Raw genomic sequence first — 27,902 nt, 5'->3', positions numbered from 1 at the left:
GATTTGAAAAATATCGACTTTTTTTTTTCTCCCACAGATGGCTGACTCCATTAGAGCTGGGATGACTTTCCTTAGTGATTGCTGACAAGTAACAACATGTCTTTGTGTGTTGAATGGGCAATTATTTTGGAATGCACCATCAAACACATTTTCAAGCAGGGTGCACGGAAATGTGAAATGAGGCAAAGTACTAAGTATTCCTGGTCTTCAATCTGTTTCATGGTTTAACAGAGGATAACACGTGTCTCAAGTGAAACTTGTAATTGGATCATACATATCTAAACCCCAACAGAAAACTAAGGCGGGTCAACGTGGGAATTAGAGTGATTCTCCCACTCATTTTGTATTCCAGTTAACAGCAATTTTGAGAGTTTCATATCCTTCTTATTCATTCCCAAAGGTGTCTTGCAGAGTTGTTGTCGTTTAAGTGGGTCAAAAGTCTGGAGAACTGTTTCCAATGAAGAAAAGAATAAGTGGCATCACAAAGCGACAATAATAAACGCTGTAACCTTGTACTTGTCAAAAACCTGAGCAAAACAACAACTTTGCTTCTGAAACATTCACCCTGCAGTACAAAATAGAGAACTGACCTAAATTAGAGTGACATTGCACTTGGGTTTATTTACTTGTTTGCTGCAGTTGTGAAAAAGTAGTCAACAGCAGAAATATAATCAACGGTGAAATTATTTTTTTTTTTTACCATGTAAGGTAGGGACAACAAATTCACAGATTTAGCTGTCACATTGCACGGCAATTGGTCTTTTTGAACAACGCTACGACTGTACCTACAGTGAGACACCAGGCATGTTAACTGTACTTTTTTCTTTCAGTGAAGCTTGTGTTTGTTGTAAGAGAAACAGAAATTCTTTCATTATGAGCAACACCAGAAATGTCAACGGATTACTCGTCTTAATACGTCTAAAACAGTAACAAATGATGACAGACAACAATGAAGAACCCACACTTAGATGGCTGGATTCACATAACATCAAATAATGGTCTTAAATGAAAGAAAAGCTGGTTGTTTATTGCATAACAGCATGGCAGTTCTTAGAAAGTTTGTACATTTTCACACCAAGACATAACCTGAGTCAGCCTATGGTGAATTAATAGTTTGCAATAAAAGCCATCTGGCCGAGTTTGCCACAAATTGTCACTGGGTTGAAGGATTAATTATTGGGGGATGTGGAGATTAATTAGGGAAATATGGATGATTAACATCTGCACCTTGTAATAATGGTCGGATGCAAACAGAAATTCCACAGATAAAATTGTGGTTTGACTTTACATATACAAGATAGAAAATCTTTTAGTCAATCTGATAGTTTGTCCTTTACTGAATGGCGCCACTTAAAGTATTTTCCTATTTATTCATAATTTTTTTTCTCATAATTTTCCATGTGACTCTCTCAGGGAAATCCGTTAACTGTACTATTACAAAAAAATAAATTTAAATACTTTTTAGTGTTTCCTTGTATATAAATGTATATACACAAATCAGTAATGGTTGTATTGTATTCTTGCCACTCAATTACTCAGTGAATTACATCATCTTCTCAGTTTAGAACCGTACCAACTAACATAAATTATATATCTAGATTTTAGCAGTAAATATATAGAGAAGTTTGATTTTATATCACATCATCATTAAAATCGATAAAGGCAAATATAAATCGTGGGTTGCAAAAAGATAAATAAATAATAATAATATGAATGACACTTACTTTCCGCAATAATAGCGTGTCCTGTCCAGTCATCGTTAATCATCTGTATATTTCCAAAGTGAATGTCGCTGAAAAAGATACGATTGGTTCCAACTATACTCTGGCTGTAGTCAAAAGCCAAGGCTATGGCATTCTTGAAAAGAGCAGGGTTTTCAAAAGGCCTGTGCGGTGAGTTCAAGTCATTCTCGTCTGAGAGGTGGATGCTTTTGAGTGTCGTCCTCTCAGAATAGAGGAGATAACCTTCATAGCGCTCACAGGAAAAGCCATTCTCTGATAAGCGGCCATGGGCACAAGAGCAGGTTCGACGGCCACTGCCTACATGGAAGCAAAGCTGGAGACAACCACCGTTATTCCTGGCACACGGGTTAGAACCTACAAAATAGACCACAAACCAGTTTGACCTCTGAAAAACAATCATAGGCTGGTCATTTTGGGAATCAATAGAGGAGTGGAATACAACCATCTACCTTTCTCTCTGCCACGGGTGAAGACTGTCACCCCTTTCAAATTGACCCCGAGGCCACTTCTCATTGTCACGGCCTCACTGCTGTCAGTCTTCAAGCCTCGCCGGATTGAACCATTGGAAAAGGCCCTGTAAGAGGGTGGGGGAGTGAAAAAAAAATGATTTGACTTTCTCAGGAGATACATTTGGAGAGCTGCAATGTGCCTTTGTCATTGATTTTTTTTCTTCCATTGCTGGATCAAGATGAACTCATAGATAAAAAAAGATAATCGCGCCAAAGTAAAACTTGCTATTGCCACCATTTGAACACAGATTTAAGAATAGCTATGGAAAAGAGCACAATAAATCCCACTTTTTCTCAAGAGCCATGAAGCTGTTACTGGTTCAGACTAACCTTGTGAAGCAACTGGATTCAACACAATACAGGCATGTGAACTCGAAAATCAATTCCACTGAGTCTCAAAATGACAGCCTTTAGGACAACCAAATAATGGCACATCACTGTCCTTTGAGAATGTGGCTACAAAAGGGGTTTTGATGTCAACGGAGCGAAGCGAGAGGGGAAGCCTGTAAACAATGGCTGCTGCTGAAGAGATAAGCATAGAAGCTTCCATAGAGGCGCTGTAATAATAACTGGACATGTCTCCAGAGCAAATAATGCCTTTGCACAATCTCCTCGTTGGCCCTAATGGATTTGAGAGACTGACCCTTGAAGATATTTTCCATAGTGCTTCTATTTGCTCATCTCTAGTTGGATTGGATTTATGGAATAACCCTGTGTCACATCAGGTGTTTTCCAGCCATTGAAATGCTTTTTCAACTTCATATACATGGCTCATTTTGCTTGTATGAAATGAATTTGTTTGGGAAACATTTATCACATTTCTCCTGATTGCTTGGTCCACAATAGTCATAATTTATTGGCTCTAATTAGAGTTTAGGCATTGACAATATTCAATCAAAACTATTTATATATAAAGTGTTTATTTTTGCAGTATCACATCCTACTACATTACTTAAAGTCCATCTCCAGAATCACCTCTGGACAACTGTGTCCACTCAAGAAATAAAGAGCATGCCTTAGCATTAGTGGAAGGGAAAAAGAAAAAATAGAATAGAAAATTACCTGTCAGTCCAGTAGATGTAAGGCCCAAACACAGCCACAGAGAACAGGTCTACATTGGCCGAAGACAGTACTATCTCCCGGCTCTCACCTGTCTCAAGGTTGATCCTCTCGATCTTATCTGTGCGAGCATCGCACCAGTATAATGTATTTTCCTGAGAGGCAATTTGAAAATGTATATTAGACACAGTAGTCTTGCCAGAAAAGGAGTAGATGATGTCTAGATACAAAAAGGGAGAGTGAGAGTATGGATTTTAGGTAAAGGAGGCTTTAAGTAGCACCCATGATTGTTACCTCATAGTCTATAGAAATCCCGTTGGGCCACATAATGCCTGAGTTGACCAAGGTGACTTGGTCTGACCCATCCAATCGAGAACGACCAATACATGGATTCTGGCCCCATTCGGTCCAGAAGAGATACCTAAGAAAAGTATAGTAATAGAGATACAATCCACTGGTTTCTGATGGGTTTCCTGAGCAGAGCCAACGTGTCATTTAGTGAATCACTTTAATATTATATATATTAGAATAAAAAGTAATAGCTACCCTTTCTGAGGGTGCACAGCGACACCTCGAGGCTGATCCAGACCTTCAGATATGACCACAGATCGGAACGCACCATTCAAACGAGATATTTCTATAAGATTAAAACCATGGTCTGTCCAGTACAGGTTTCCTGTATAAAAAGACAGACATCTTAAAAATGCTGTCCAAACACCAACCATTCTATTAAATATTTAACACAAACCAGCCATCCAGTCAACAGCAATGCCCTCCACCCGACTAATTCCAGAAGTAACAATGTCCTCCTTCCAGGTCTGGTCACGTTTGGATCTGGATATTCTGTTCAGGCCCATGTCTGTCCAGTATACTGTGTCATTCGCTGCAAAAAGAGGTAATAACATGACTTGGATGATGGATGTGATTGCCTTGAACATATTTATGCCCTCAAACAATGTGGCTCATGAAAACACATTTTATGACAGCATGGCCCATTTCCCCAAATGTTGTAAGGGCCAATAATGTGTGATGGTGACAGGGCACACACTGCACATCTGCTGCCTTTTTCACTTGATTATTGTCAAGAAAAGTTCAAAAGCCGGTCAAGAGTGTATAACACAAAACACTGCCTTGATCAAATTATTGACAATTTTAGTTTTCATCTATTGTGCAGAAGTAAAATGTCATCCAGAATTGCATGTTTACTGAGTAATTGACAAGCTATGTTATGCAATTTCTAACTCTGTTCAAAAGGCAACTTACTATTCAAAATAAGTTTTAAGTTTTAATTAAGAATTAATGAATGCCTTTTTTAGAAACCATGTGGTCCGGTTCAGATGTCCATATTTCTCGAGTTGCTCATATTAAGAGCTCAGTTGCACCATCGGAAATAGAAAGAGTTTATGGAACGTCTTAAGCCGCTTTACCATATAAATATGCCGGCTTGGCTTATCTCTATTCTACTGTGTGTGCCACCCCAGAATGCAGGGATTTGAATTTCCATTACAACATAGTTACTAGCTTGCATGTGGGTCTGGAACAGACACCACGCTCGTCTGCACTGAGCTGATCTACAGCTGTGATCCAGTGGCCTTTAAACTACATCATCGTTCATTAATTCATGTCTATGGTGAATATTACAAGAATACTGTCATTTATTAATGCCATGTAACGTTAAATGGATGAGCATAGGATGTGTTTGGGAAGTAAAAAAAAAAAATAATAATAATAATCGGAACTCTTGCCTTGCCTCCCTGCCTTTGTGTCTATGCATTTTTTTCCACAACCTAATACACAGATAGCTTCAGGTTTGAGTTAGTACAGTATCCTTTCAACGCCTTACTTCTCATGCATCATTTACATTCTATTACATACGCCAGAATGTGGCCAGGCTACATTGCCTGTCATTGGGACAAATCTATTATTTTTATCACATAGACAGTAGAAGGAAGCTGGGATGAAACAAATTACTATATGCACTATTTGCTCGTACGCTACGGTTCCTTGATGCAATATCAGGGGAATTGCTTTGTATTCCAGTAGTTTCAGAGGCTCACTGTTATTCATAGGCCTGCTCGTAGTAATGTCATATGATTACTTCATCAAAGCTGCAGCCTTCCAACCCATGGACCATGATTCAAAATCTTCACATAAGAATAACCGCAATGTAAAAATAAGCAAGACCCCTCTCTTGATAGCTTTATTTTAAAGCAAATGCGGTTGGAAGGGAATAGTGGCAAGCAAGACATAATGGTTTAAGAATAATAATACCGTTTAGTGACTATTGTAAATCAAATCTATCACCGTCTAAGGCAGTCAATGAGTTAGTGGAGCATGAATTAAAGCATAAACTGCATGAGAAGTGTGCACTTGGATGATCATGAAATATGTATCAGCTTTGATGTTGATAACAACATCAATCACTTCAAAAATGGTTACAAGTTATAAACAAATGAAGTACATTGAAAGCAAATGTGATTAGAAACACAATTAAATAATCAAATTCGATTCCACATCATTAAAACTACAAGTGGATAATGGCAGCAATGGCTTTTTTTCTATTGTTAGACTACAAGCATGTATATGGAATATGTTATAAATAATTTCACTAATGAACTATTCTGCAAATGATAAAGTCCTCCATGAAAACAATGTAATTATCAATGATTTAAATTAACTCTAAGTAGAATGAATGTTTCACAAACCTTACAAACATACAATCCGCATGTATCTTACCTGCATGAAAATCTACGCCTACAGCAAAGAGTGTCCCAGTTATGGGCATGAGAGCTTCAGTATGATCATTTGGGTCCAGAGAAATCCCTCTTATACCCTCATGGATGGAATACATCAGAAATGAATCCATACCTTTTGGGTACAGTAGACAAGATGAATATAAGCATTTGCAAAACTAGAACTTTTGTATGTTTTACTTTGAATACTGTGAACTAAGATTACATGTGATGAGAAAGCGTACCCTCACAGGACATGCGATCACTCTTCAGGTTGTATCCAACAGTGCAAGCGCAGCTACGGGTGCTCTCAGATGTTGGAAAGCAGAGCTGTGAACATCCTCCGTTGTTTATTTGGCACAGGTTTCTTCCTAAAAGTTCACCAAGAGCAGTTGGAATAGCATCACAAGAGCTGTGAGTGAGCTTGAACTTTTGTCTTTCAGCACAAAAACACATTGAAAGCAAGTTCAAGGATTTGTTAATGTGATTTTAGACTGTGCTCACCTTTCTGACCTTCCCGGTCATATACTTTCATGTGAACAACACCACTGGTCTTGTTTCTCAGATTGACAAAGTTACGACCATCCCTCTTATCGACAGTTCCCAGCTTTGAGGATTCATCGTCTGACCACCAAAGTTTAGTGCCTGCAACCCCAAAAATAAAGACCTAGATGAAGACATTGCACAGCTCATTCCGACTGCATTCATTGGAATTGCATCGCAGTGTTTTTTTGGTGCGGTTCTGTCAAAATATTGCCTCATGTCAAACTGTTGAGTGTCACAAAAAAAGATTAAGGGCCGCTGAGAATTTCATTCAGAGCCAAAATGGGTAAGTGTATAAGCATTCATTCCAAATAGCTGCAAGGAACTCACAGATTTATGTACGACTATAAAAATGCCACTGATGATATGTGTAGAGTATGATAAAAAAAATACAAAAATCAAAAGTTGACTTTTTACTTAACGCCAACCATGCCATGACGGACGCTGTATTAGTTTTAGATTTGTGTTATGGCCATAATGTCAAAACTTCTTTAAAGATGACTGGTTGACACCTGGGGCCTGTGCTGCTCGGGGAGCTGTCACACCCACACAACATTTTAGAGGGAGGTGGAAGGAGGCTGGTAAAAGGCATAACTTCAAAGAATCATAAATTTAGAGATGCAGTGAGCGCAAGGAAAGTCACCATTTATCATGGGCATCGAGATAATTAGGCATGCTCACGTCTGACAAGGCCAAAAGCTATTTTGTCTTCTTTTCAGATTTAGAGTACTCATATAATATATATAAAAAATAAAATTAAAAAAAAATATATATATATAATACACCATTAAAATGAATGATGATTCCCATTTTCAAGCCTATGGGTTACAAATTGCTTATCATCAAGACTTCTAGCAATAAGATCAACCATCCAATGATGTGTCTTCTGTCGTCTCACCCAAAAACACATACAAACAAGTGATTCCCACTGAAAATAATAGCTTCAGGTCCAGCATGACATGTTAACAAAAAACAAAATAGCTGTAAGTGCAAGTGACAGTCGACACCAAGTTTACAAAACACTTGACCTGGCGGGCAGAGAGCCTAGATTAGCTTTCCTCTCTTTGTTAATTTGCTGCCGTAGGGTACGCTTGCTCGTTGTGATTGCTTGCTTGTGGCGCATCATATTCAATTTCCGCATCAACTGCTTGTTGGATTCCAGGCAATTCGAAACTGATGAATGGCCTACTTCTAAAGAGAGGTCGTCGTCTATCCCTCCGGCCAATCCAATTACCACAGAGCCTCCCGCACAGACATGTATACGTTACCCCAGCCGGCACCGTGCCCGTACAGTACAAGAAAATAAATTGATTGATTTTCATCCCGCAAGCAGTCTGGGATGAAAAAAATTAATTCATCAACTAATTCATTTCACTGTGTTCAACGATTTTCTGTCAGCTTGTCTCCTGTCTTCTTTTCCTGATTGGAATTGAGCGTACCTTGTTTACTCACGACGTTGGATGAACCTTTGGTACTTTATGCACAACCAACTAATTAATCAGGACGGAAGAAACAAGAACCTAATCACAGTTGGATTAGTCTGCTTGGACAGTAAATGCCTTGTTTATTTATCCTATTGATCTTGAAGTGATATCATTGGGTTGATATACACAAAACATTCACAGCTGTAGTTCAACCATTGCTCTCCAATTAGATTCTATACAGAAGCAATGGCAAGATAAAGTTTGTTTGTATATGACACTGCCAATCTTTAATGTTGTGTAGAATTGCGCTACCTCATAATGAGAACTTATTTTTCTAAGTCATTCGTTGCTATTGGCAGCAATTGATATCTATCTTATTTGAAACGGGAAGGGACGACCCAAGATTAATAACTAGTGACCCACACAGAGCAGACCTGAGATTGCAGAAAATTCTCTAGAAAAGTGCCCAGAATCAACACAAAGTATTTTACATTCTACTCAACCATGCATATACTGAATGTTTTTGTAAAGTCATTAACTACAAGCCTTGATATATGTATATTATTGATAGAGTAGGTAATGCTTATGTTAAAATCACAATGTTCTCAAGTGTCATTAACAACAGTAGATGTCCAATCTATTATGACTGGGAAGGCTGACTGATCATTCACTGCCCAGTCCTCCAAATCATAATGAACTGAACGTTTATTGTTGTAAATGGCAGCTAATGTTAAGGATTCCATTGACTTATTCCCCATAAGAAGTAAGATTTAAAGAAAAAGTGATAAAATAAATGAACCAGAAACATGAGCTATTAGTTTAGAGCATTATTACTGGCAAGCTGCAGTGCAAAGTGTATTTTCAAATGTTTTCAGTGCTGTTCACACTCCCAGTCCAAACAATTTCCTCCACATTAATTGTGATTGATGGCGACCAGTGGACAAGATTGTGCTGTTGGCTGTACCTGCTAATATGTCAGTATAACGCCATTATTCTGTGTCACCTTCTCCCCTTGTGCCCATTTGTTGAGCATAACGACAGTATATTCGGATTGGGAAACACTCAATTTCAGGTAACACAATTCAATCCAACATGATACATGAACATAAAAAAAAAAAACTAGTAATCTTTTTCAGCCCGCTTGTTACGCCAAGACCTCTATGGAAACGTACTCACCCATCACGGCAAGAGCAGTGCCTTTCGTAAGTTCCCTCTTCAGAGTTTCAAGCACCTCCAGGGCAGTTCCATCAAGATTGCACCTGTTGATGGTGTTGTTGGCTGAACTAATCCAGTATAGCTTGTTGGCTGTATAGTCTAACGAGAGACCTGAAACAGAACACCGAAAATGCTGGTTAATCAACAGATTGGCCTAAAATTGTTCTCTGTAATTGTGGTAATTGCTTAGCACTAACAAGAAAACATCATATATGGAAAATGTTATTAGTGAGATAACAATTTTGCTTTAGCTGAGTATGACAATAGAGTAAAAAAAAACCCAACTGTTATTAATTTTAGGAAAAACAACCTGGCAGATTTTAGATTAGAGTCACGTGATTATAAAATAGTGTGCTTTTTAATCTACTTCAAGGCAGTTTTTCCCTGGAATCCCGCCTGTCATGGATAGGTTTTTCTAAGCAATTTCAATTGTCGACTTCCAGACATCTCCCACTATGAATTAGATTTATGTTTGGCAGGTTCCCATTCACAATGCACCATTAATTTACTCTCATGCACAGGTCTACTCCATAATCATAAATGAGGCCTGTGAATCATGGCGCTTCCTGCTGACATGCCAAGGAGGGTGAAGAAATCCAGAGGAGACTAAGCCCCCTAAAATGGGTTAGGTTTGACCTTGAGCTAATTGTGAACAACTTCATTGGTATTAACAATTCAGCATTAGAAAAGTATTAATTTAACCAGAAATATCAATTTGTAAAATCAATCGCAATGACAGACATGGATTTATCCATTCATTTTCTAAACCACATTATCTACACAAATGTTCTTTAAGATGGTCTCTGTCTTCTTCGATGGTTGTATTCCATCCTACATTGGAGCCAAGTAGTCCATGACGGCTTTCAGAATACCACAATGCGTACGCAAGATCCCGAGCAGGGAATCCGACAAATGGCCTTAATCTCACCAGAGTGTCCCAATTAAACCCGTCTCAACAATGTCAGCTGGCAGAGGTGAATGCATCACTTAGCCTTTGATGAAAAATCCTGAAGGATTTCAAATGCGTTCTTTGTTGTCATTATGGATCATACAAAAGGGAATAAAAAGACTAAACCTCAACAGGAAGGCTGTGGTTTTGTTCATCATCTATACATTTGGTAAATGTGGTTTATTTCTGTTTATAAATGCGAGTGAAATAAACCGAATCATTTTCCGTTTTTTCAGCCATTTTGTAAGCAGTGTAATTGCCACAAATGTTGTTACTGACCAAGAGGTTCCCTCTGGTTTTGGTGGAGGACCTTGCTGTTACTTCCATCCATGTTAGCCATGTTAATGGTGTTGCCATCTGTCCAATAGATTTTCCTGAGACACAGACAAATAGTTAGTTATCAACTCCAGCCACAAGAAACCTTTTTACTGTCTAACATATAAATATAAACTCCTTGTATACGAATGGTATAAATGATTTGTTCCGTCTTGGCAGACAGTTGGCCTTGTTAATTCTGAGCATTGATGGCAACATTGTGATAAAGGATAGAGATAATCTACTCACCCCTTGGCGGGGTGCACTACAAGGGACCTTGGTTTATCAATGCCATGAATGACCGAAGTCTTCAGGGACCCATCAAAGCGAGCGACATTGATTTGTGACTCGTCATTTTCCGAGCTAAGCCAATATAAGTTCCTGGAAAGCCAGTCCAAAGCCAGGCCACGGCAGTTCACTATGTCTGGTGGAAAGCACAAGTGCAAAATAAAATATATATATATATATATATATATATATATATATATTTTTTTTTTTAAAAATACATTTACAAAAAACACAATCTGTTGAAAAAATTCTCCCACCTGAAGAAATGATGGTTTCCAGCTGAGTTCCATTTATGAAACCCCGTTTAATAGTCTGTGTTTTAACATCAGCCCAGTATATCCTCTCTTCTTGAGCATCATAGTCCACAACAGTTACATCATCAATGTCTGGCACTGTCAGGGCCGTCATAACATTCATGTACGGGTTGTCAATGTCGACACCTCGGATTTCGGACCGCCGTACATACAGGAGGAACCTTTTCAGAGCTTTTGACATAATATAAAAAAAGTCAGTTACATCAGTGTAAGTTTCACATCGTCAAGTCAAGATACAGTTCAGAAAGAAAAGTATAAGCACAAAACAAACATACAAGATTAACAATAACAATTCATGTGCAAATCATGGAACTACAATAGGTCTAAAAATGGCCTTAAATCAATTGGATGTAACAGTGGGAGCTACCGGGACCTAAGAGAACAAAGCCTGTTCAGTTGATGTCAATCAAACAGCATTCTCGTAAATGCTGATCTCCTGCGCTACATCTTTACCGTCACAAGAAGAAAGTATGACAAATGACAAATCTTTATTCTCACCATAGCAAGATTGTTTGTTGGGCGCGAGCTTCATAAGGTGTGGGCAGGTGCACGATGGAGTGGAGTTGTAATTGATGAGACACAGATGTGAGCAGGGCCCGCGTCCATCATTCTCCTCACAAGGGTTGAAGGCTGAAAGGAAATAGAAGCATGAGAGAGTGGAAACAAATAGAAATAATCTCTTTGAGACCTTGAATGTTGAAATGCCAAGATGCTTTCACTCGACTCTGGCAAATAAAATGCTGACTTTAGTGTCAAAAAGGACAAGTACAAACATGTTTTTCTATGATTTAAAAAAAAGAGATAAGATAACTCATTTGAAAGCACTAAGAAGTGTTCAAGAAAACCAATTTACTCTGACCTATATATATTATTAACAAATGTTCCGTGTAAGCATAAACAAAAGGAACAAAAAACATTGCATTTGAATGGAAATTCAGCAGAAATGTACAGTTTAAAGCAGACATTCCAATACAAGTGCAATTCAAAATATGTGAAATAAAAGTAAGTATTACGCATGAAAACAAAGGAAAGGCGCTTTTCATTACTGCATATTGTACATCTCACTCAGCTATACGCACATTGAGGGGCTGCTTTTAAAAAAGAAAATCATGAGGAGATATTAGGCATGCTCGTCTTGAGAAAAACACAGTCCCCATTTGAGGACTTAGCTATTGTGAACAATAATGCTAATGCATGCAGAGTGAGGAACGGTAATTAATTAGAGACAAATTGGGAAAAGCAGAGGAAGCATTAAATTGACGAAAACCCGATTAGCATGATGATAATATTCATTTATGCAGGGTGTGCATTTTGCAATCAAAATTCTTGGAAGTGCTATATTCAGAAATTTGACAATAGTGAAAATGTAATAAGATTAAGAATCAAATTTTACCTTGACCGAAAAGCCATTCAAATTGTTAAATGACTTTCAATGATTATGAATATCTTATCTTGAATAAAAACAGTTCCAATAATATTTGTGATGCCTTTGAATTTCAACAAGTGTGCTATTCTATGACATGTTCAGAATACATTTATTAATATAATTTCATTAGGAAGTGTGTGAAAGTCATCGAAAAAAATGACTTTTAAAAATGGCAAAAAAAGAAAACCAAGGCTCTCCTACTGTTTCAGACAGCAGACCAAATTTTGACATGTTCTGGTAACGTCACTTAATAAACCAGTAAGACATGACTACTCACCTTGTGGCTGCCTACTAGAATGAAAGATCTGCAGGTCAAAAGGCTGAGCGCTTGTCTTTTGGATGACAGTGACATTTTGGCCCGTCCATTTATTGGCTCGTGCCAAAGTGTTGGTTCTCCAATCCGTCCAGTAGACGTTTCCACCAAAGAGTGACACAGCAAAAGGATGCGACAGGTACTCATGGCCCTTTAAGATCTCGATGACGCCACTGCCATCATAGAGTGCGGAGAAAATGGCGTCTGAGCTGTTGGAGAAAGCACCCAAACTGCCCTTCAAATACAACATTTCTCAGTACATGTTGTCAAAGGCAATAAATAGCATACTTTATCCAGTGTTACCAGCTAGAATGGAGAGTCTAATACTACATTTTCTAGGGAACTCAAGTGCCCTTTCTTCACATCTCACACCGGAAAGTAAGATGCATGAACGCTTCAGTACCGTGCATCAGTCCAAATAATCCTCTTTTCCAGATGATCCAGTGTCAGTCCATTGGGCCAGGCTCCAATTTCCATATCTTTAAACACAATGTGGCGACCCTGTCCACTCAGTGATGCGGCTTCGATGCGCGGAAACGTTGCATCCCAGTCGGTCCAGAAGAGAATGCTACAATGATAAAAAAAACAAACGTCAGCAATTAGTTTTGACGCATCCACAAGCAAAGTTTAGTGTTTTTATTATTCTCTCTTTAGAGGGTTTTGTCTCAGAGAAATGGTAATTTGGTTCGATGACCACAAACCAACATTTGTTAGCTAACTGTTTTACCATGAATTATATGCCTTACTAAGTTGTCCCAGTGCTTACATTTGTGTTGTGCTACTGTGGACATTGCGCCACTGACATAGCAAAAAGGGACGATATCAAGGTTTGCGAGTCTAAAGCAAACATTTACACTTTGTTAGAGTTGTTAATTTTATTGTGATGAAAAATCAACAAAATCCAGTAGCGAGCAACTGTCCGTATTGACAGATGCACTCACTGGCTCAGAACAACAGCCATGACCTCGGCACAACCTGCGGCAGACCTTGAAACAGGAGACCATCTGTTTTATTATGACTTTTCACAGCTCAATGAGGCCTGAAAATGAACACCATCGATGCGGGCATTAACAGCATCCCGATTCCATACCTGCTATCGAGCCAAGACGCATTTTGCTTTGGTTCACAAAGTCATCTTGAACAAAAAGCCAAAACGACCGAGTGACGTCAACAATATGCAAGCTATGTCCAGCTCAATAGCCTTATTCGATTGATAAGGTCTGTCTAATCAATGAACCTCTGCTTTGAGTGGATTCAAGTAATTAGATTAGAATTATGGCTTGGAAACTGAATAGCACAAAAAGTGCCCATTAATCCTTGACTGGGTGGTCATAACATTTAGCCATCCACCCAAATGTGTTAAGGGTAGCATAGAGGAGAGAGCAGGAAGAGATTACTCATATTTTAAGAGTGTTAAATTGATTTTAGGGACGTCTGGGTTATGCTTTAATCTGAAAAATTCTTGCCTCAGTATATAGGCGGTGTTCAAGCGCTGCTTTAATCAGGGATAAACTCCCGAATGCCATCCAAACGGCAATATCAATATTACCAATCTAAATGCAGAGCAACACATGGGCTTCTAAGTATTTAAACATTAAAATAATATAAAAAAAGTATATGCATCCCTGATGAACACATTCACTACCATCAACTGAAAGGTCATGATTTGCTGACCTTAGTTTGGATTTGTTGTTTAACCTTTTTTTGGCTCACAGTCATATGTGCAAAAATCACAGCAGTCATGTGACAACCAATAGTATAGATATAGAGTAAAACAATAGAAATCTATCATAGCTGCAGTTTTATCAAATACATACCCTTGTCCCGGGTCCAAAGCAATGGCCCTCGGATGTTCCATTCCGCCAGCAATCAGTGTGGTTCGCATCTGCCCATTCAATTTAGCTACCTCTATCTGGTCCAGATTACTGTCAATCCAGTACAGTTTTCCCGTAATCCAATCCACGGCCAGACCTTCTGGGGTAGCCAGGCCGTGTTGTATGATCACCTCTATCCCAGTCACACCTAGAACAACAATACAGGCATACAATAATGGATGTACTATTTACGTATGCCAGTAAAACAGTCTCTTCATATTACATAGAATACCATGTTTAATATTTCTCACTTGAAAGGATCTTGTGATTTTTTTAATCCTCACAAAGAAGGCAGCAGCAGTGAAAGACTGAAATGTGTGTCAAGACCAGTTCATAAAAAATGGCCTGTTCTCACCCACAAGGGTTATTTTAGTCAGTAGTTCACTGCACTTTGTTTGTGTACATAACGGTGCGTACTCATAAATTGTCATACCTCCACTCTCAGAAAGCTTTCCCCTGTAGATCTTATCCTCCACTACATCCGTCCAGTATAGGAGGCTGTGATTAAAGTGGAAATCCAATGCAATGGTATTCCTCAGTCCCGGTACAAGCAGGCTGTAGTCTCTCTTGTGAAGGTCTATTCGTCGTATCTCATGTCGAATGGAGAAAATGATGAAAGCCTCAAAGGGATCTGAGCGGGCAAAGTGACAGGAAACAAGGGGCTTGTTTGTATTGAGAGTGTGACACCAGGGGCTCAGTTAATTGATGGCGTGACATCAGCTTTGAGTAGTGAGTTGTCATCTCGTTTAAATTGATCCAGTGTACAACATAATGTAGATCCAGTGCATATACAGTGTTATTAGCTTGGATGATATTTGATTCATTCACTTGTGGAGAGTTATGAAGTACGTTCAGCTGTCAACGATACCTAGGACTAAACAATGAACTAGAGAAATTGACACACACTGCTTTGGTCTGTGGGTGTGCTATGTGGAAAGAAACAAAGATATATCCTATTGCATACTGGATGTCTCTAAACATGCACCACTATATAAAAAAGGGGGCTGTTATTTAATTTCTTCATTTGGTAATTAACTGGGATTTCTGGAATGTTACTATTCACTTAATGTTCTGAAAAGAGAAACATACATAATGGACTTATAGATGTGAAAGACTGGCTCATACAGACTCCACCCTTTAAGATATCCTTTCATATGTCCCCTGAACTAAAGAGTAAACCCTCACGAAATAACCCCAAAATACAGTTAAAATGACACCGTCTTTACAAGATCTGGACGTGCCAATTTCACATAGAAAACATTTAAATTACTGGCACATGCAAATAGAAACGAGGAGAGGCTGCACATTCGGGACATCACATAGGATCCAATAACACCTCTCTCCAGATTAAATTGTTTTTTGTTTGCATACAAAGTATGATTTATGATCAAGTGCGACAATTCTGATTGCCTCGCATAGAGAGAATGCTTGTGTTCTTTTTCACGTTAATGTGAGATTAGAGTTGCGAATGCCATTAGTCTTGAAATGAAAACAGAGGAGTGACTAATCAAAACAAGGTCCATTAATCTGCCTATGACAAGCCAATACTGGGTGTATGTGGTTTTTTTTTTTTTTTCTGGTTACAGAGCAGTCTCATGGAAATAAGCTTCTTAAAAAACAAAATCAGAAATGCTGCAAAACAACATTGACAGACTCTGTGTGTGTGTGTAAAGGATTTAGTTTAAGGAGAATGTCTGCGTAGGTGACGAAAGCTGCGGTTTGCGGGTGGGCGCCTCCATCTGTCGCTATCGATGCAGATAGAAGAAGACATTCACCAGTCAGCACTTGCATGTCTCAGATAATTGAATGAGATTGAATTTGACCTAACAAACCACCTTTGCTTGCTGTTTTTCGGGAAGCACGTTTCTTTACATTTGAAGAACAAAGAAAAGAAAATAGTTGTACTAAGTTCATTTTGTCTCTCTTTTATCCATGTTTTGACTGGTTTGTTTTTAACAGACAAGTGTTTTTTTTAGGATTTAGTCCTCTAACTCAGCATCTTCAGAGTGGACACTCATTACATCTATCTGTTGGCACTACCAGATTCCCCAAAAAGTGTAATTGTCCCACTTAGCAGGACCCTCTGAATTCGACAAGAAAACTATTTGTTCAGCTCTCCCCCTTATACTGTAATGTCAACTAAAAATACTCAACAGCCAAACCTTATATAACCCCAAATCAGTTATCGTTGAGAACTTTTATATTGATATTGCATGCACATTTTGTCTTAATAAGCCCCAAATTGGCCTTCTTGTTAAAGTTCCAAACTCATTGGTCAGCAAGAACACCTCACAGCAATAATTTCAAGTTCTAAAGAGGCTTGTGAGGCAAAGGATCAAATAGAAGCGCAGCACGGTGACACATTAGCATAACTCCCACCGTCCCTCCATCCCTACATCCCGGGGGTGAGGCAGTACCTGTGCTATGGCAGCTGTCTCCATCGGGGTCAAGCCTCCATCCTGGATAACAGGAGCACTTGACTGTGGTTTTGTGTTGCTCACACACTTGGCTGCACTTCAAGTGACGGCTGCAGTAGTCCACCACCTCGCATGTCTTGTTGCTGGAGTCCAAGTGAAGTCCCGAGGGGCAGGAACACACAACTCCTCTCCCCGGCGCTACCGTGCACATGTGGCTGCAGCCCCCTCGGGCCACCAGGCATAAGTCTGAGTAGGTAAACAAATAGCAACATGGCCCAGGATCAACACACTGACAGAATAAATGCTCCTGGTGAGTCCAAATACACAAAAAAAGACCCTGGCCTCCCAGAATTCAAATTTAGAATATTAAAATGTGCCACAGTATAAAGCTTTGTGCATAAAATGTCAAAGTCTGCATGTTATGAATTGCCTTAACTTTTGTGCATTATAAAGAACAACTTTTTAAAGTAAAATACATTTAAACTGTGAGCACAGAATAGTTGGAAATTTGAAATAGACCTTTATAGATTTATGTATTCACACTTTTAGGAAAGGGTCTCTGCGATAATAAAGAAAAAAAGTTATCTATCAAAATGCTCTAAAATAGTTAATATGGCTGGTAGTGAATGGCCTACCATTTCAGTTTTAAATGTTTGTTTTGCGGCTACAAAACATGATAGCGCAACAACTGCAATTCAAAAAGAGATATATAGTAGTATATTCTTCTTAGTTAAAAGTAAACAATAGCCCACAATATTTCAGTAGTGGGGAAATCGAGTGGTCTGTGGTCACAATAGCTAATGGTGGCTGTGAGACCTGGTCATCAGGTGTAAATCATAAAAAAAAGACCCTGAATATCTCCCTGGGCACAACCTAATTGACTTTGAGGGAAAAGGTTCTTTTCTCAGCGAATATGATGCAAGCACTGGAGGGCCCTAAAGGGGACTCCTGAGTATTGACCAGTCGGGCTCGAGAAAATGAAACTCCATGTTTACGCTGGCCATTTTGAGAGATTAGAGGGATAGTGCAAACCACTTGAGAGCTCATTCTTCCTTCGTATGGCACTTAGACAAACACTTGCCTTGGTCATCATTAACGCCAAGTATTTCCACATGGTCTGTCCTTTCGCTCAGTGGTCCAACACTGGTGTGACAGAAGAAGCTCCAAAACAAATTGATAGACAGCAATATATTGTGTTATAGCAACGACTATGGTGACAATTGGATTTATAAAAGAGGCTCAGAGGGCCAGATCCAGATGATTCCATGTCAAAGTTTGTAGATAAACAACCACTCCAACTCACATGTGAAATCAATTCAGCTTCCAGTTAATATTTTAATATTTTAAACATGTGAAATACTTGTAAGTAGAGTCAGAAAGTACTGCATTTCCATGGTTTAAGAGCTATTGAATGAAGATATGTTTATATTCACACACACCCCCCCATGTGCTTTACAGCTAACAATTACTAATACCGATTTGAATATTTCCACATACAAGGTCGCCTTTAGAAAATTCTCTGCTTCTCTTTGAGTAAGCTCCCAGAAAATATGCTACAATATATATAGAGTCTGAATAGTTTTGAGAGTTGGGAATGGATTCAAGCACTAAAGTCTTCCAAAGTTGGAAACTCCAGACGTAAAAGGTCAAGTTCACATCCACCTCAAACTGGCGGGGTGTGCACAGCATGCTGTCGCATTTTATCAGGCCAAATCTGACATGAACACGCGGTTAAGGCCAAACTTTAGAAATTTCTTTCCTCACTTCCTTAAATTTGATTTCCACTTGCAATGTCACATCACACATACAGCCAACTGTGTATATTCAACAGAAAACATTAATACTTCCAATTAAACTTATGGAAAATGTAATTAGTGCAGAGCTGTGTTTGAGAATCTTCTGCATACAATAAATATTTAAACAGTCTATAAATTCTTTATTTTACTATCTCTTTTGACCTAATCTTTATTTTGAGGTCATCTGCGTGCCAGAGTGGTGAGAATGGGCAAGAAAATGAAGCAATATTTAGTTAAGGACTTTTTCCTCAGATGGTGTAACAGCCCTTGGGCGCCCTTCAGTGAGCAGTGATTTTTTAAATTGTTTGATTTTGAAATGTCAAGGCCAAATTTTATCAGTAAAAGGTTGGGTCCGGTGAGGGGGAATAAATAGTAGAACATTGGACTGACTATTGTGTTAGTTGTTGTTTTTTTTAAGAAAAATTATGTATTTGAAGATACATTACCACAAATTGGTCCTTCGTCCGAGCGGTCGGCACAATCCACTCTGCTGTTGCAAATCTTGTCAGGTGTCAGGCAGACCGAGGTGTCATTGGCACAGTGGTACTTGGGTGGCTTACAGACAGCCGATTCACACGACTCCTCATCTGAACGGTCCTCGCAGTCGATATCACCGTCACACACCCAACTTTTTGTAATGCATTTTCCTAAAAGAAGTGAAGAAATCCTTAAACACTATCATTGCGGGTGACCAACTTGCACTTGTGGGCATTACAAGTGGAGGATTCAATATTAAAACAGTGCCATTGTTATTACAAGTCTAGGCATGATGTTAATGCATTACTTAAAGGCAATAATATTTTGGTGGGCTTCAAATACAGCCACGTTGTTCCAAGCAAAAAAAAAAAAAAAAAATGGAAGTATAAAGTTGCAGAACTTGTGTTCGTCATCAGCCTGCCATTCCTCCACGAGGCATGTTGGAAAGAAGTAGGTGGAACTACTGACAAAGGCAAGCAAAGAAAACATCACAGACGGCTGCATGCCTCATCATTTTTATGCTAGTGCAGGATTGCAGCATATTCCAATTTACAGATTTTCCTTCAAAGTCACCGCATTGGTTTATTCTCGGTGCCAGATCAGTGTGTGTGTGGGAGGATGAAGCGACAGCTGAGGGTGTCATTGTGTGTCTGTGCGCTGTGAGTTAAAATGTGTGTGTTCAGATGGGTACATTAGTCGATATTGACTTGGAAGGACTCGGGGTGGATGCCCTATAAAAAAAAAAATTAAAAAAAAACATATCCACATATCATCCGCAATATGTTTGTGTCAGCTGTGGAGCTAGGACAGTAACAACTGAAAATATTGTGTGTAAGAATGTGCATTTTATAGACTTGCACAAAATTGATCAGAACATGTTTTTAGTGTTTTTTTAAATTATTAAAATAGTAAAAGTTATTCATGCTTGTCAATAAATATTTTTTTTAAAAAATCAGTGGGATGCCTACAAACAGGGAAGGGAAGTGAAAGTAATTGCAAAACACAAAAACATCATTATTCAAGGAGTGGGTGGCGCAGAAAAAAAAAATATTTTTAGGAAATATGCAACAACAATGCCAGCTTTCAATACTAATTGTTGGTGGTGGTAAATATTTATTCCTAAGAGGATTTAATATATTATATATATTGTAATATAATAGATATTGGTCCTGATAAAACTGTGAGCTAAAACATATTTTTTTCCTCTACCTGTATCTTTGCAGGTGAACTTGGCTTTCGGGTCACACATCCTCCTGGTGCCTTCACAGTCTTTTTCGTCACTGCTGTCCTCACAATCCTTGTCGCCGTCGCATCTCCAGCGTTCTGGGATGCAGGTTCCATCTGCGACACAGTGGAATTCTTCCCCACTGCATTCAATCACAGATGGCAGGACTGAAAGGAAAGTTAGTCAACTATTGATTGGATGGCATCAGACCTCGACAATACACCGTCGCGGGACACAGTGTAGCAGCCCTGAATCATTCTATAGGAACGTTTTATTGGTCACGTATTTGTATTTGCAGGGCAAGCGAGGGCAGTATTCTTTTTTATTTTTCCAGTTTCCAAAAATGAGAACATTTCAGATTTTGAGGCGCTAAAAATCAAGGATATGTGACATTTTCGCTATTGAGCGGTAACCATGTTTACAAATATGGGCTTTTTATTATATATTTTTTCACTAATTGGTCAGTCGCCATATGCATTGTTTTAAAATTTGAATGGTCTTCACTTTGCTGGAATCGCATAACGTTATGTGATCTCAAGATTGAAAGTAACCCTAATAGCCAGGTGGAATAGAATTTGACTTACTATGACCCTGAACAGGATGAGCGGCAAAGAACAAGAATAGATTGACGTCACAGAATGTTTGTGCTGGGTCTAGGTCAATGTTACGCTACCATGGACCTTGTTGTGTTTACCTCTTTCTATATATAAATATTTTTCCAAAGTTAAAGGGTTGAATAGTTTTCAGTTCATTGTACGGTCAAAAGGAGATGGAATATAGTAAGAAACATCCTGCTGTTTTTTTTTTTTTTTTTTTTTAAATGATACTATAAATAAAAGACTTAAAAAGACTGCCAAGAGACCAGATATTACTGCTTGAGTCTCAAAGCCAAAATGTAACTCTAAACCTCCTGCTGAGTTACTCCATTGTACTAAAAGCCAAAGCAGACAAAAAAGACAGCACGGGCAGAGTGAGAGAGCCCACAGTTGTCATCAGAAACCCATGTGATGAATAGTCGACAAATTCCAAAGACAAGGAAGTGAGCTGTGAGCTGTGAAACTGTTTTTTTTCCTATTAATTAGATTAAATGATTCAACTCCCGATGTTAAAGTTCTCCCAGAACAGTGGCTAGATAAGATTAGTCACACAAGAGTGTTAAAGCAACGTGATTCAAATGATGATGATTCATTGCTGAACTTGTAATTACAGGAGCTGAAATTATGCATTGCCCGGAATTGCCAAAACACAATTAGCGCATGCTAAAATGGAGACAAGGAAACAAGCCTATCATTAAAAGTCAAAGCATGCACTGAAAAATGAACATTGTCAGGCCAGCGAAAATTATTTTTATAATCTATGGCTCTAACGATCCTTCCATATTTTTCAACTCTTTAGGGAGAAAAAAAAGAAACAAGTCCAGTGACTGTGGGGGTGAAAGAGCGTCCTTACCTGCTGATCCAACCCTACAAGTGGTGTTCTCATCACTGAAGTCTCCACAGTCGTTATCGCCGTCGCAGGCCCAGTGATCTGGGATACAGCGACCGCTTTTACACTGGAATTGGTTGTTGGAGCAGGACTGGATGCAGCCCACTTCATCACTGCCATCGCCACAGTCGTTATCTGCACATGTACAGACATGCAACTAAAACCAACATATCACAAAATTGACTCCTTTAATTTAACCTACAGCCCAGTAAATAAATTGAAAAGTTTCCTGAAAAATACACAAAAGAGGAGAAATCACATGTGACTTGAAAAAAAATGAAGAACTTTACCAGCAGACATGTTAAGTGTATGCAGGCTGTATGCAAAAATGTCATACCTGAGTCACAATGCCACTTGTTGCTGATACATCGTCCATTGGAACATGTAAACTGCGTGAGGACCTCACAAGTTGGAAATGCTGTTACAAAAACACAAAAAAAAACACTTATTTAATTTATAAACTGAACAAAATGATTGATTGATTCATTCATTCATTTTCTGAGCTGCTTATCCTCACAAAGGTCGCGACTCCAAATGCTGCCGGCCCCCCACTTTCATCCAAGTATACTTTTTTAAACATTTTTTTGTTAAATGACAAACCCCCAACAGGGTTGATGCTAATCTTTTCCTTGCAGTGAAGACAAAGATACCTGATGGATGTCCTCTGCCCATCTAACAAGGACACTTCAACGTTATCTAAAGCATAGAAATATAGATTCTTCTTCCTGACATTTCTATTCCCAAAAGACATGCTTCTCTTTTTGGACTTGGAGTGCGATAAACCTTCCGTAAATAAAGTAGATTGAGATATCCTTACAGGAACGTCTGAGGCTTTATTGACTTCACAATGAAATGCAATTCCAGATTTGAATTGATTTGTCAGCATCTGACTCTCCGGATTGCAATGTCCAAACCCAAATGTGGCAACATATCATAGGTATACCTGTATTTTTTTTATTTTTTAATCGCACAAGTGTTATGTATACTCTTCTCAAATATGCCTGGCCTCGCTGACAGCCCATGTCTGGATGGAGTTAAACATTCATTAAAAAGGAAGCACCAGACATCCATAAATAATGACATTTTTAAGTAAGTCTGGCTAAAGAAAGAAACGCCGACATCTATAAATAATGGCAGGTTCTCATGAACAAAGCCCAATGTGAAATCCTATGTGACAACTCCTAAACTACTGACAAACAAAATCTACATCGGAATCCATCTTGACGGGAAGCGCAACTTGGCTTCAGGTGTTCTCAAACCCACAGATGCACTACTGAAGCTGCCAGGATTGCACAGTAGAGTGCCTGGAGAGGAGTAACGCCGAAGGAAGCTTAGACAACGGTGAGCGAGAGAATATATTTCTCTGCACAGCTTGATTATGATTGAATGAAGCCAAGCATGAACTTCAATTACTGCTTAGACCCTGGCTGTTTATGACGACGTCTTAGAACGGCTTAAGACGCACCAAAAGAAGTTGCAAGCGATTCAACCCAGTGCGGCAAGAGGCAATAAGCACTCACTGAAAAAGACGAAATACTAATGACGAAAGGGAATCCCAGACCTTTAAATTGTCTGGTTGTACGGATGGGTGTAATTGATATGTTGCCAATACAGTCTCGTGTGTGTTTCAGTCGAGGCGCAAAACTAATAGGATGAAAGATTTTGTGATTGCTTTGACATTAATGTGTTGAAAAATGACTTCAAGTTGAACTAACTCACAACTCACATCACTTAAATCAAGCCCATTGTAAATATGGTTCAGTTTTTCTTATAATGTGTTGTTTTTTTATTCTTATTCTCACCCTTTTGCTACTGTGACAGTGGAATTTCACAAATAAGGGATGGCTGAAGTTATCTAATCTAATCTCATCTAATAATAAACAAGTAAGTTAATGGTAGTTCTCAAATCATATTTTTTTAACATTAACCCAGAACTAACCAGAAATTTTATCTGTATTTATTTATTTATATATTTTATTACCAACCCTGTCTGACAGATTGTATAATACCCTCGAGATCAAATTCAAGAACAGCAATGACACTACCAAAGTGGTATATGTTCAGCAACACCTTTCATAACAGATGCCATCATGTCAGTTTCTTACTCCAAAGAACCAACATCAATAATTCAGTTTGAACTATCTCATATACCGCAGTCAGAGGCAAAAGTGCAGGGTTTTCAAAGAATTTTGCCCGAGTTGCGGCACTCTGACTATTTAGTGTTTTGCTTTTTATTTAGTAATGTGCACTTCATTTGTGTGTCATTTCATGAAAAAGCAAACGGGTTTTGCTGGTTGTCTCCCCTTTAATCCAAAGATGGTTGGGACATTCTCTGTCTGACACTCAACATGGATCAATGTAAAGATCCGCTCATCTCCTGTGGGGTTTCTGACATCACATCAGATCAGACAGTCAGGAAAACGAACTTGATCCAACTGGTTTTGTCTCCCTATCGACATTTGGATGAAGACGTCATCTGCTTTAATACTCAGCATCCTGTTTTTTGCAACTCACTGGGTGAGCTGATGGACCGAAAAGCTTCACGCTGCGGGCTGACCTGCACAGTGAACCCGTGAAGGAGCTTCCAGTCAATGTGTGGTAGCTTTGAATTCACGCTGTGATGACACACTGAGTGATGACACATATAGTGTGTGTGTGTGTGTGGTTTGCAGAAGTGGTTTCAAAATCACTGATTTTGGGTGTGATTGGTAAGGTAGTAGTGCTAAATGCATTTTCTACCAAAATGTACTAGAGGGAAGGAAAATAGTATCTTGCTACGAGTATTCTTGGATCAAGGCTTCATGTGGTGTTTTGGATTTTACCAATACAGCTTCAGTTGTTGCAAAAGTTTCATTAAATTGTGAAATCATGCCTGAAATTGAACAGGACAATGACAGTTTTGGTTTTCGAGACTTAATTTTGCAAAATGTTCATGGTTTGTACCATGACAGTTTAAAAAAAAAAATGTTTAGCCTACTACATTATATTATGGCTTCACAATTAATTGGAATGCAATTGCATTCGCAAATTAAATGTTCAGCAATGTTCTTAATTTTAGGGGATGGAAGTTTTAGCAAAAGCTGACTGTGAGCTTTTAAAGTGACTTACTGCAAGAGACTTCATCAGATGCATCGCCACAGTCGTCCTCGCGGTCACACAGCCACACTTGAGGTATACATCGCCCGTTTTGGCACGCGTATTGGTCATTCTGACAAGGCCGGGCTGTGTTAAAAAGAACAAAAGAGCCACATCGCAACATTTAATTCAATTCCAACCTGCATAAACCCATGAAGAATAGAGAGCAGACCTAATGATCACTATATCACCGGGATGTCAATGTCTACCGAGTGTTTTATCACTCGATCACTCAACTGTGGCTCGGAAGGTCTGACGGCCTTGGGAAATTATGCCACTCGATGGGCTGACAGCTACATGCTGGACACCCACCGCCGGCCCACCAGTGATCTCTCGTCGATGTGGAATACATGCGTCAATCTGACCACCGGGGTACATTCATCACCTTTAGTTAATGTGAGCTGATGGATCTTTCAAAAATAAATCTCTCCAGGGAGGGTTCATTGAGGACATTCCAGATAATGGAATGAACGCTATATAATAAATATATCAGTGGTGGTTAAAAGTTGCAACCATATCGTTAAAAAATATCACATCGTTAAGCATTTATATGGTGGTGTCTTGGGATAAACACGAAATCCATTCCGTGAGCATTAAAAATAAAATACAAAAATGATACAAAAATGTGCAAAACTTGCTGTAATTTTGAAAATACACACCTGAGCAGGTACTGTTGGCTTCATCCTCATTATTGCCACAGTCGTCTGTCCCGTCACAAAGCCATTTCTTCAGAATGCAGCGGTGGTTTTTGCATTTAAAGTGACCGATAGGACATGAGTGATTGTCTGCAAAGAAGATGATGCTCGTCAAGTACAACACTGTGCACACAAACATTCTGTCATCTGGCAATTGTTCATCTGTATATAGATGGGGAAAAAAAGCACGAAGACTACAGGCTTACAAATCAATATGGTGTATAAAACATTGTGTTTTCTGACAGCCTCCATAAAGACACTATTCTTTATTTGCCGTATCCATGAGGCAAATTGCCACCATATATCACACATAGAAGCCACTGTCCAAGTGTCAGGATTTAGAAGTGTTAAGAGTGAGTGTGGATTGGTGCGTGCAGTAAATTCATGTGGAAAAACATGTTTTTTCACATGACTGCTTTGGGTAATGACATTGCATTTAAAGACATATATATATAATTGATCCTTTCTATCAAAACATGCGAAGGGACATTTTTTTCCAGAACATACAAGGACTCCAAACACCAAAAAAAAAGTGTATTTCGTCCAATTTCAGATACTTTTTTATTCCTACCCTATGAATGTGTACTTGTTATAATGTCAATAAACATATTTTACAGAATACATCAAGATCCAACCACAGTTTAAGCAATAAAACTTAGCAAAATTGAGAACAGATGGAAAACAGCATTATATCAGCGCTGATATTTAGAAGCATTAAGGTTAACAGAGATAACATTTCAGCTCAGGTAAGAAGGGAACAACACTAATCGGAGAACACTCACAGCAAGTATGGCTTTCTTCGTCACTACCATCAAGACAGTCGTCATCTCCATCGCATTTCCACAGCGATGGCACACATCGCTGGTTATGGCACTGGAACTCCTCACTTTTACACCGCTGTGGTTCCAAACCGCCGCCAGAGCCTTCTGGGAGAAACAATAGAAAAGCGAAATTACCTGGAGAATTTCCAGAAAGAATCAGTTTTATGCACATTATTGGCATAGCTATGATGATGTAAGAAAATGCTACTAATGTGCTGTGACCTCATTCGTAACCACTGGGATTTGAATACACTGTATGGAAATGTGGTGGGAAGATTTGGCCCCAGTATTAATATGTTCCTCGTCTGATTTGCATTGGCGAAGAGGCAGGTATTAGTTTCTTTTCTCCGTGGAATGAAAGGATTACAGTGGACTGGGAAAAGATGATTTTAAGCCTCTTGCTCATATGACTCATTTTCCTCCCACCTGCACAGGTGACATTGTTCTTCTGCAGAAGTTGGTTGTCAGCGCAAGCGCACACTCTCCCTCCTGGGATGGCAAGGCAGAGGGTACTACAGCCTCCATAATTCAAACTGCATGCATTGTCACCTGGGAGCAAATAGGAATAAATTAAAACATATATTTAGGTGTCATAATAAATGGAGGTCCATGTTCTGAAAAATGTATCACATAATTCTAAACAAATCAGTGCCTTCACTGTACGGGGTCTTTTCAAAAAGCATGTCAAGAACTGTGGTTCAGTCTAAGCTCTTTGAAAATAAAAGATTGTATTGATAATGATTTAATATCCTATCCTAATGTATGCAAGTTGGATGGCACGATAGCTTAAATGAATATTAATACATTTTCCTGTCAAAACAAATTTCAAATTCACTTGTGGGTAGACAGACAAAAAAAAGAAACATAGCCATATTTATTAATGTATTTTCATTAAAAGTGAACTGAGACAGAGCCTTTCATATTTATTTCTACTCTATGTATACTTAAAGACTGAGATGTGCTATATGGCAGGAAAACTAAGAATTCTTCAATCAAAACACATTACCTGTAAAATAGATGGTAACAATAAAAGTTTGCTTTAAAGCTGAAACATCAATTTAATTGTATAGTGCGTGTGTGATGCTTTACACGCCTATTCCGAGAGAACAAAAGAAAGCCCTGCTGTGCGGAGTGCTTGCATCTTCACT

The 27,902-nt window shown here is 38.8% G+C and overlaps 1 protein-coding gene across 1 annotated transcript in view; it reads right to left on the bottom strand.

Moving 5' to 3' along the window:
• lrp1bb (low density lipoprotein receptor-related protein 1Bb) overlaps positions 1–27,902 on the bottom strand; it is a 142,231-nt gene that overhangs the window by 44,004 nt on the left and 70,325 nt on the right. Inside the window, exons 15-41 of the mRNA XM_077728593.1 lie at positions 27,181–27,303; positions 26,716–26,859; positions 25,898–26,023; positions 25,212–25,325; positions 22,441–22,521; positions 22,068–22,238; positions 20,603–20,785; positions 19,363–19,563; positions 17,121–17,366; positions 15,137–15,334; positions 14,647–14,851; positions 13,233–13,397; positions 12,794–13,038; positions 11,589–11,720; positions 11,034–11,261; positions 10,738–10,912; positions 10,453–10,547; positions 9,186–9,335; positions 6,547–6,687; positions 6,288–6,413; positions 6,047–6,178; positions 4,059–4,193; positions 3,857–3,986; positions 3,605–3,731; positions 3,314–3,465; positions 2,192–2,316; positions 1,725–2,096 (exon numbers count right to left, since the gene is read on the bottom strand). Coding sequence (XP_077584719.1) covers positions 1,725–2,096; positions 2,192–2,316; positions 3,314–3,465; positions 3,605–3,731; positions 3,857–3,986; positions 4,059–4,193; positions 6,047–6,178; positions 6,288–6,413; positions 6,547–6,687; positions 9,186–9,335; positions 10,453–10,547; positions 10,738–10,912; positions 11,034–11,261; positions 11,589–11,720; positions 12,794–13,038; positions 13,233–13,397; positions 14,647–14,851; positions 15,137–15,334; positions 17,121–17,366; positions 19,363–19,563; positions 20,603–20,785; positions 22,068–22,238; positions 22,441–22,521; positions 25,212–25,325; positions 25,898–26,023; positions 26,716–26,859; positions 27,181–27,303 — 4,422 coding nt within the window. The remainder of the gene's footprint in view (positions 1–1,724; positions 2,097–2,191; positions 2,317–3,313; positions 3,466–3,604; positions 3,732–3,856; positions 3,987–4,058; positions 4,194–6,046; positions 6,179–6,287; positions 6,414–6,546; positions 6,688–9,185; positions 9,336–10,452; positions 10,548–10,737; positions 10,913–11,033; positions 11,262–11,588; positions 11,721–12,793; positions 13,039–13,232; positions 13,398–14,646; positions 14,852–15,136; positions 15,335–17,120; positions 17,367–19,362; positions 19,564–20,602; positions 20,786–22,067; positions 22,239–22,440; positions 22,522–25,211; positions 25,326–25,897; positions 26,024–26,715; positions 26,860–27,180; positions 27,304–27,902) is intronic.

This window comes from Stigmatopora nigra, chromosome 11 (assembly GCF_051989575.1).
Source record: "Stigmatopora nigra isolate UIUO_SnigA chromosome 11, RoL_Snig_1.1, whole genome shotgun sequence".
Classification (NCBI taxonomy): domain Eukaryota; kingdom Metazoa; phylum Chordata; class Actinopteri; order Syngnathiformes; family Syngnathidae; genus Stigmatopora; species Stigmatopora nigra.
The sequence above is the reverse complement of the archived record's forward strand: the minus strand, read 5'-3'. Positions and strand labels throughout refer to the sequence as shown.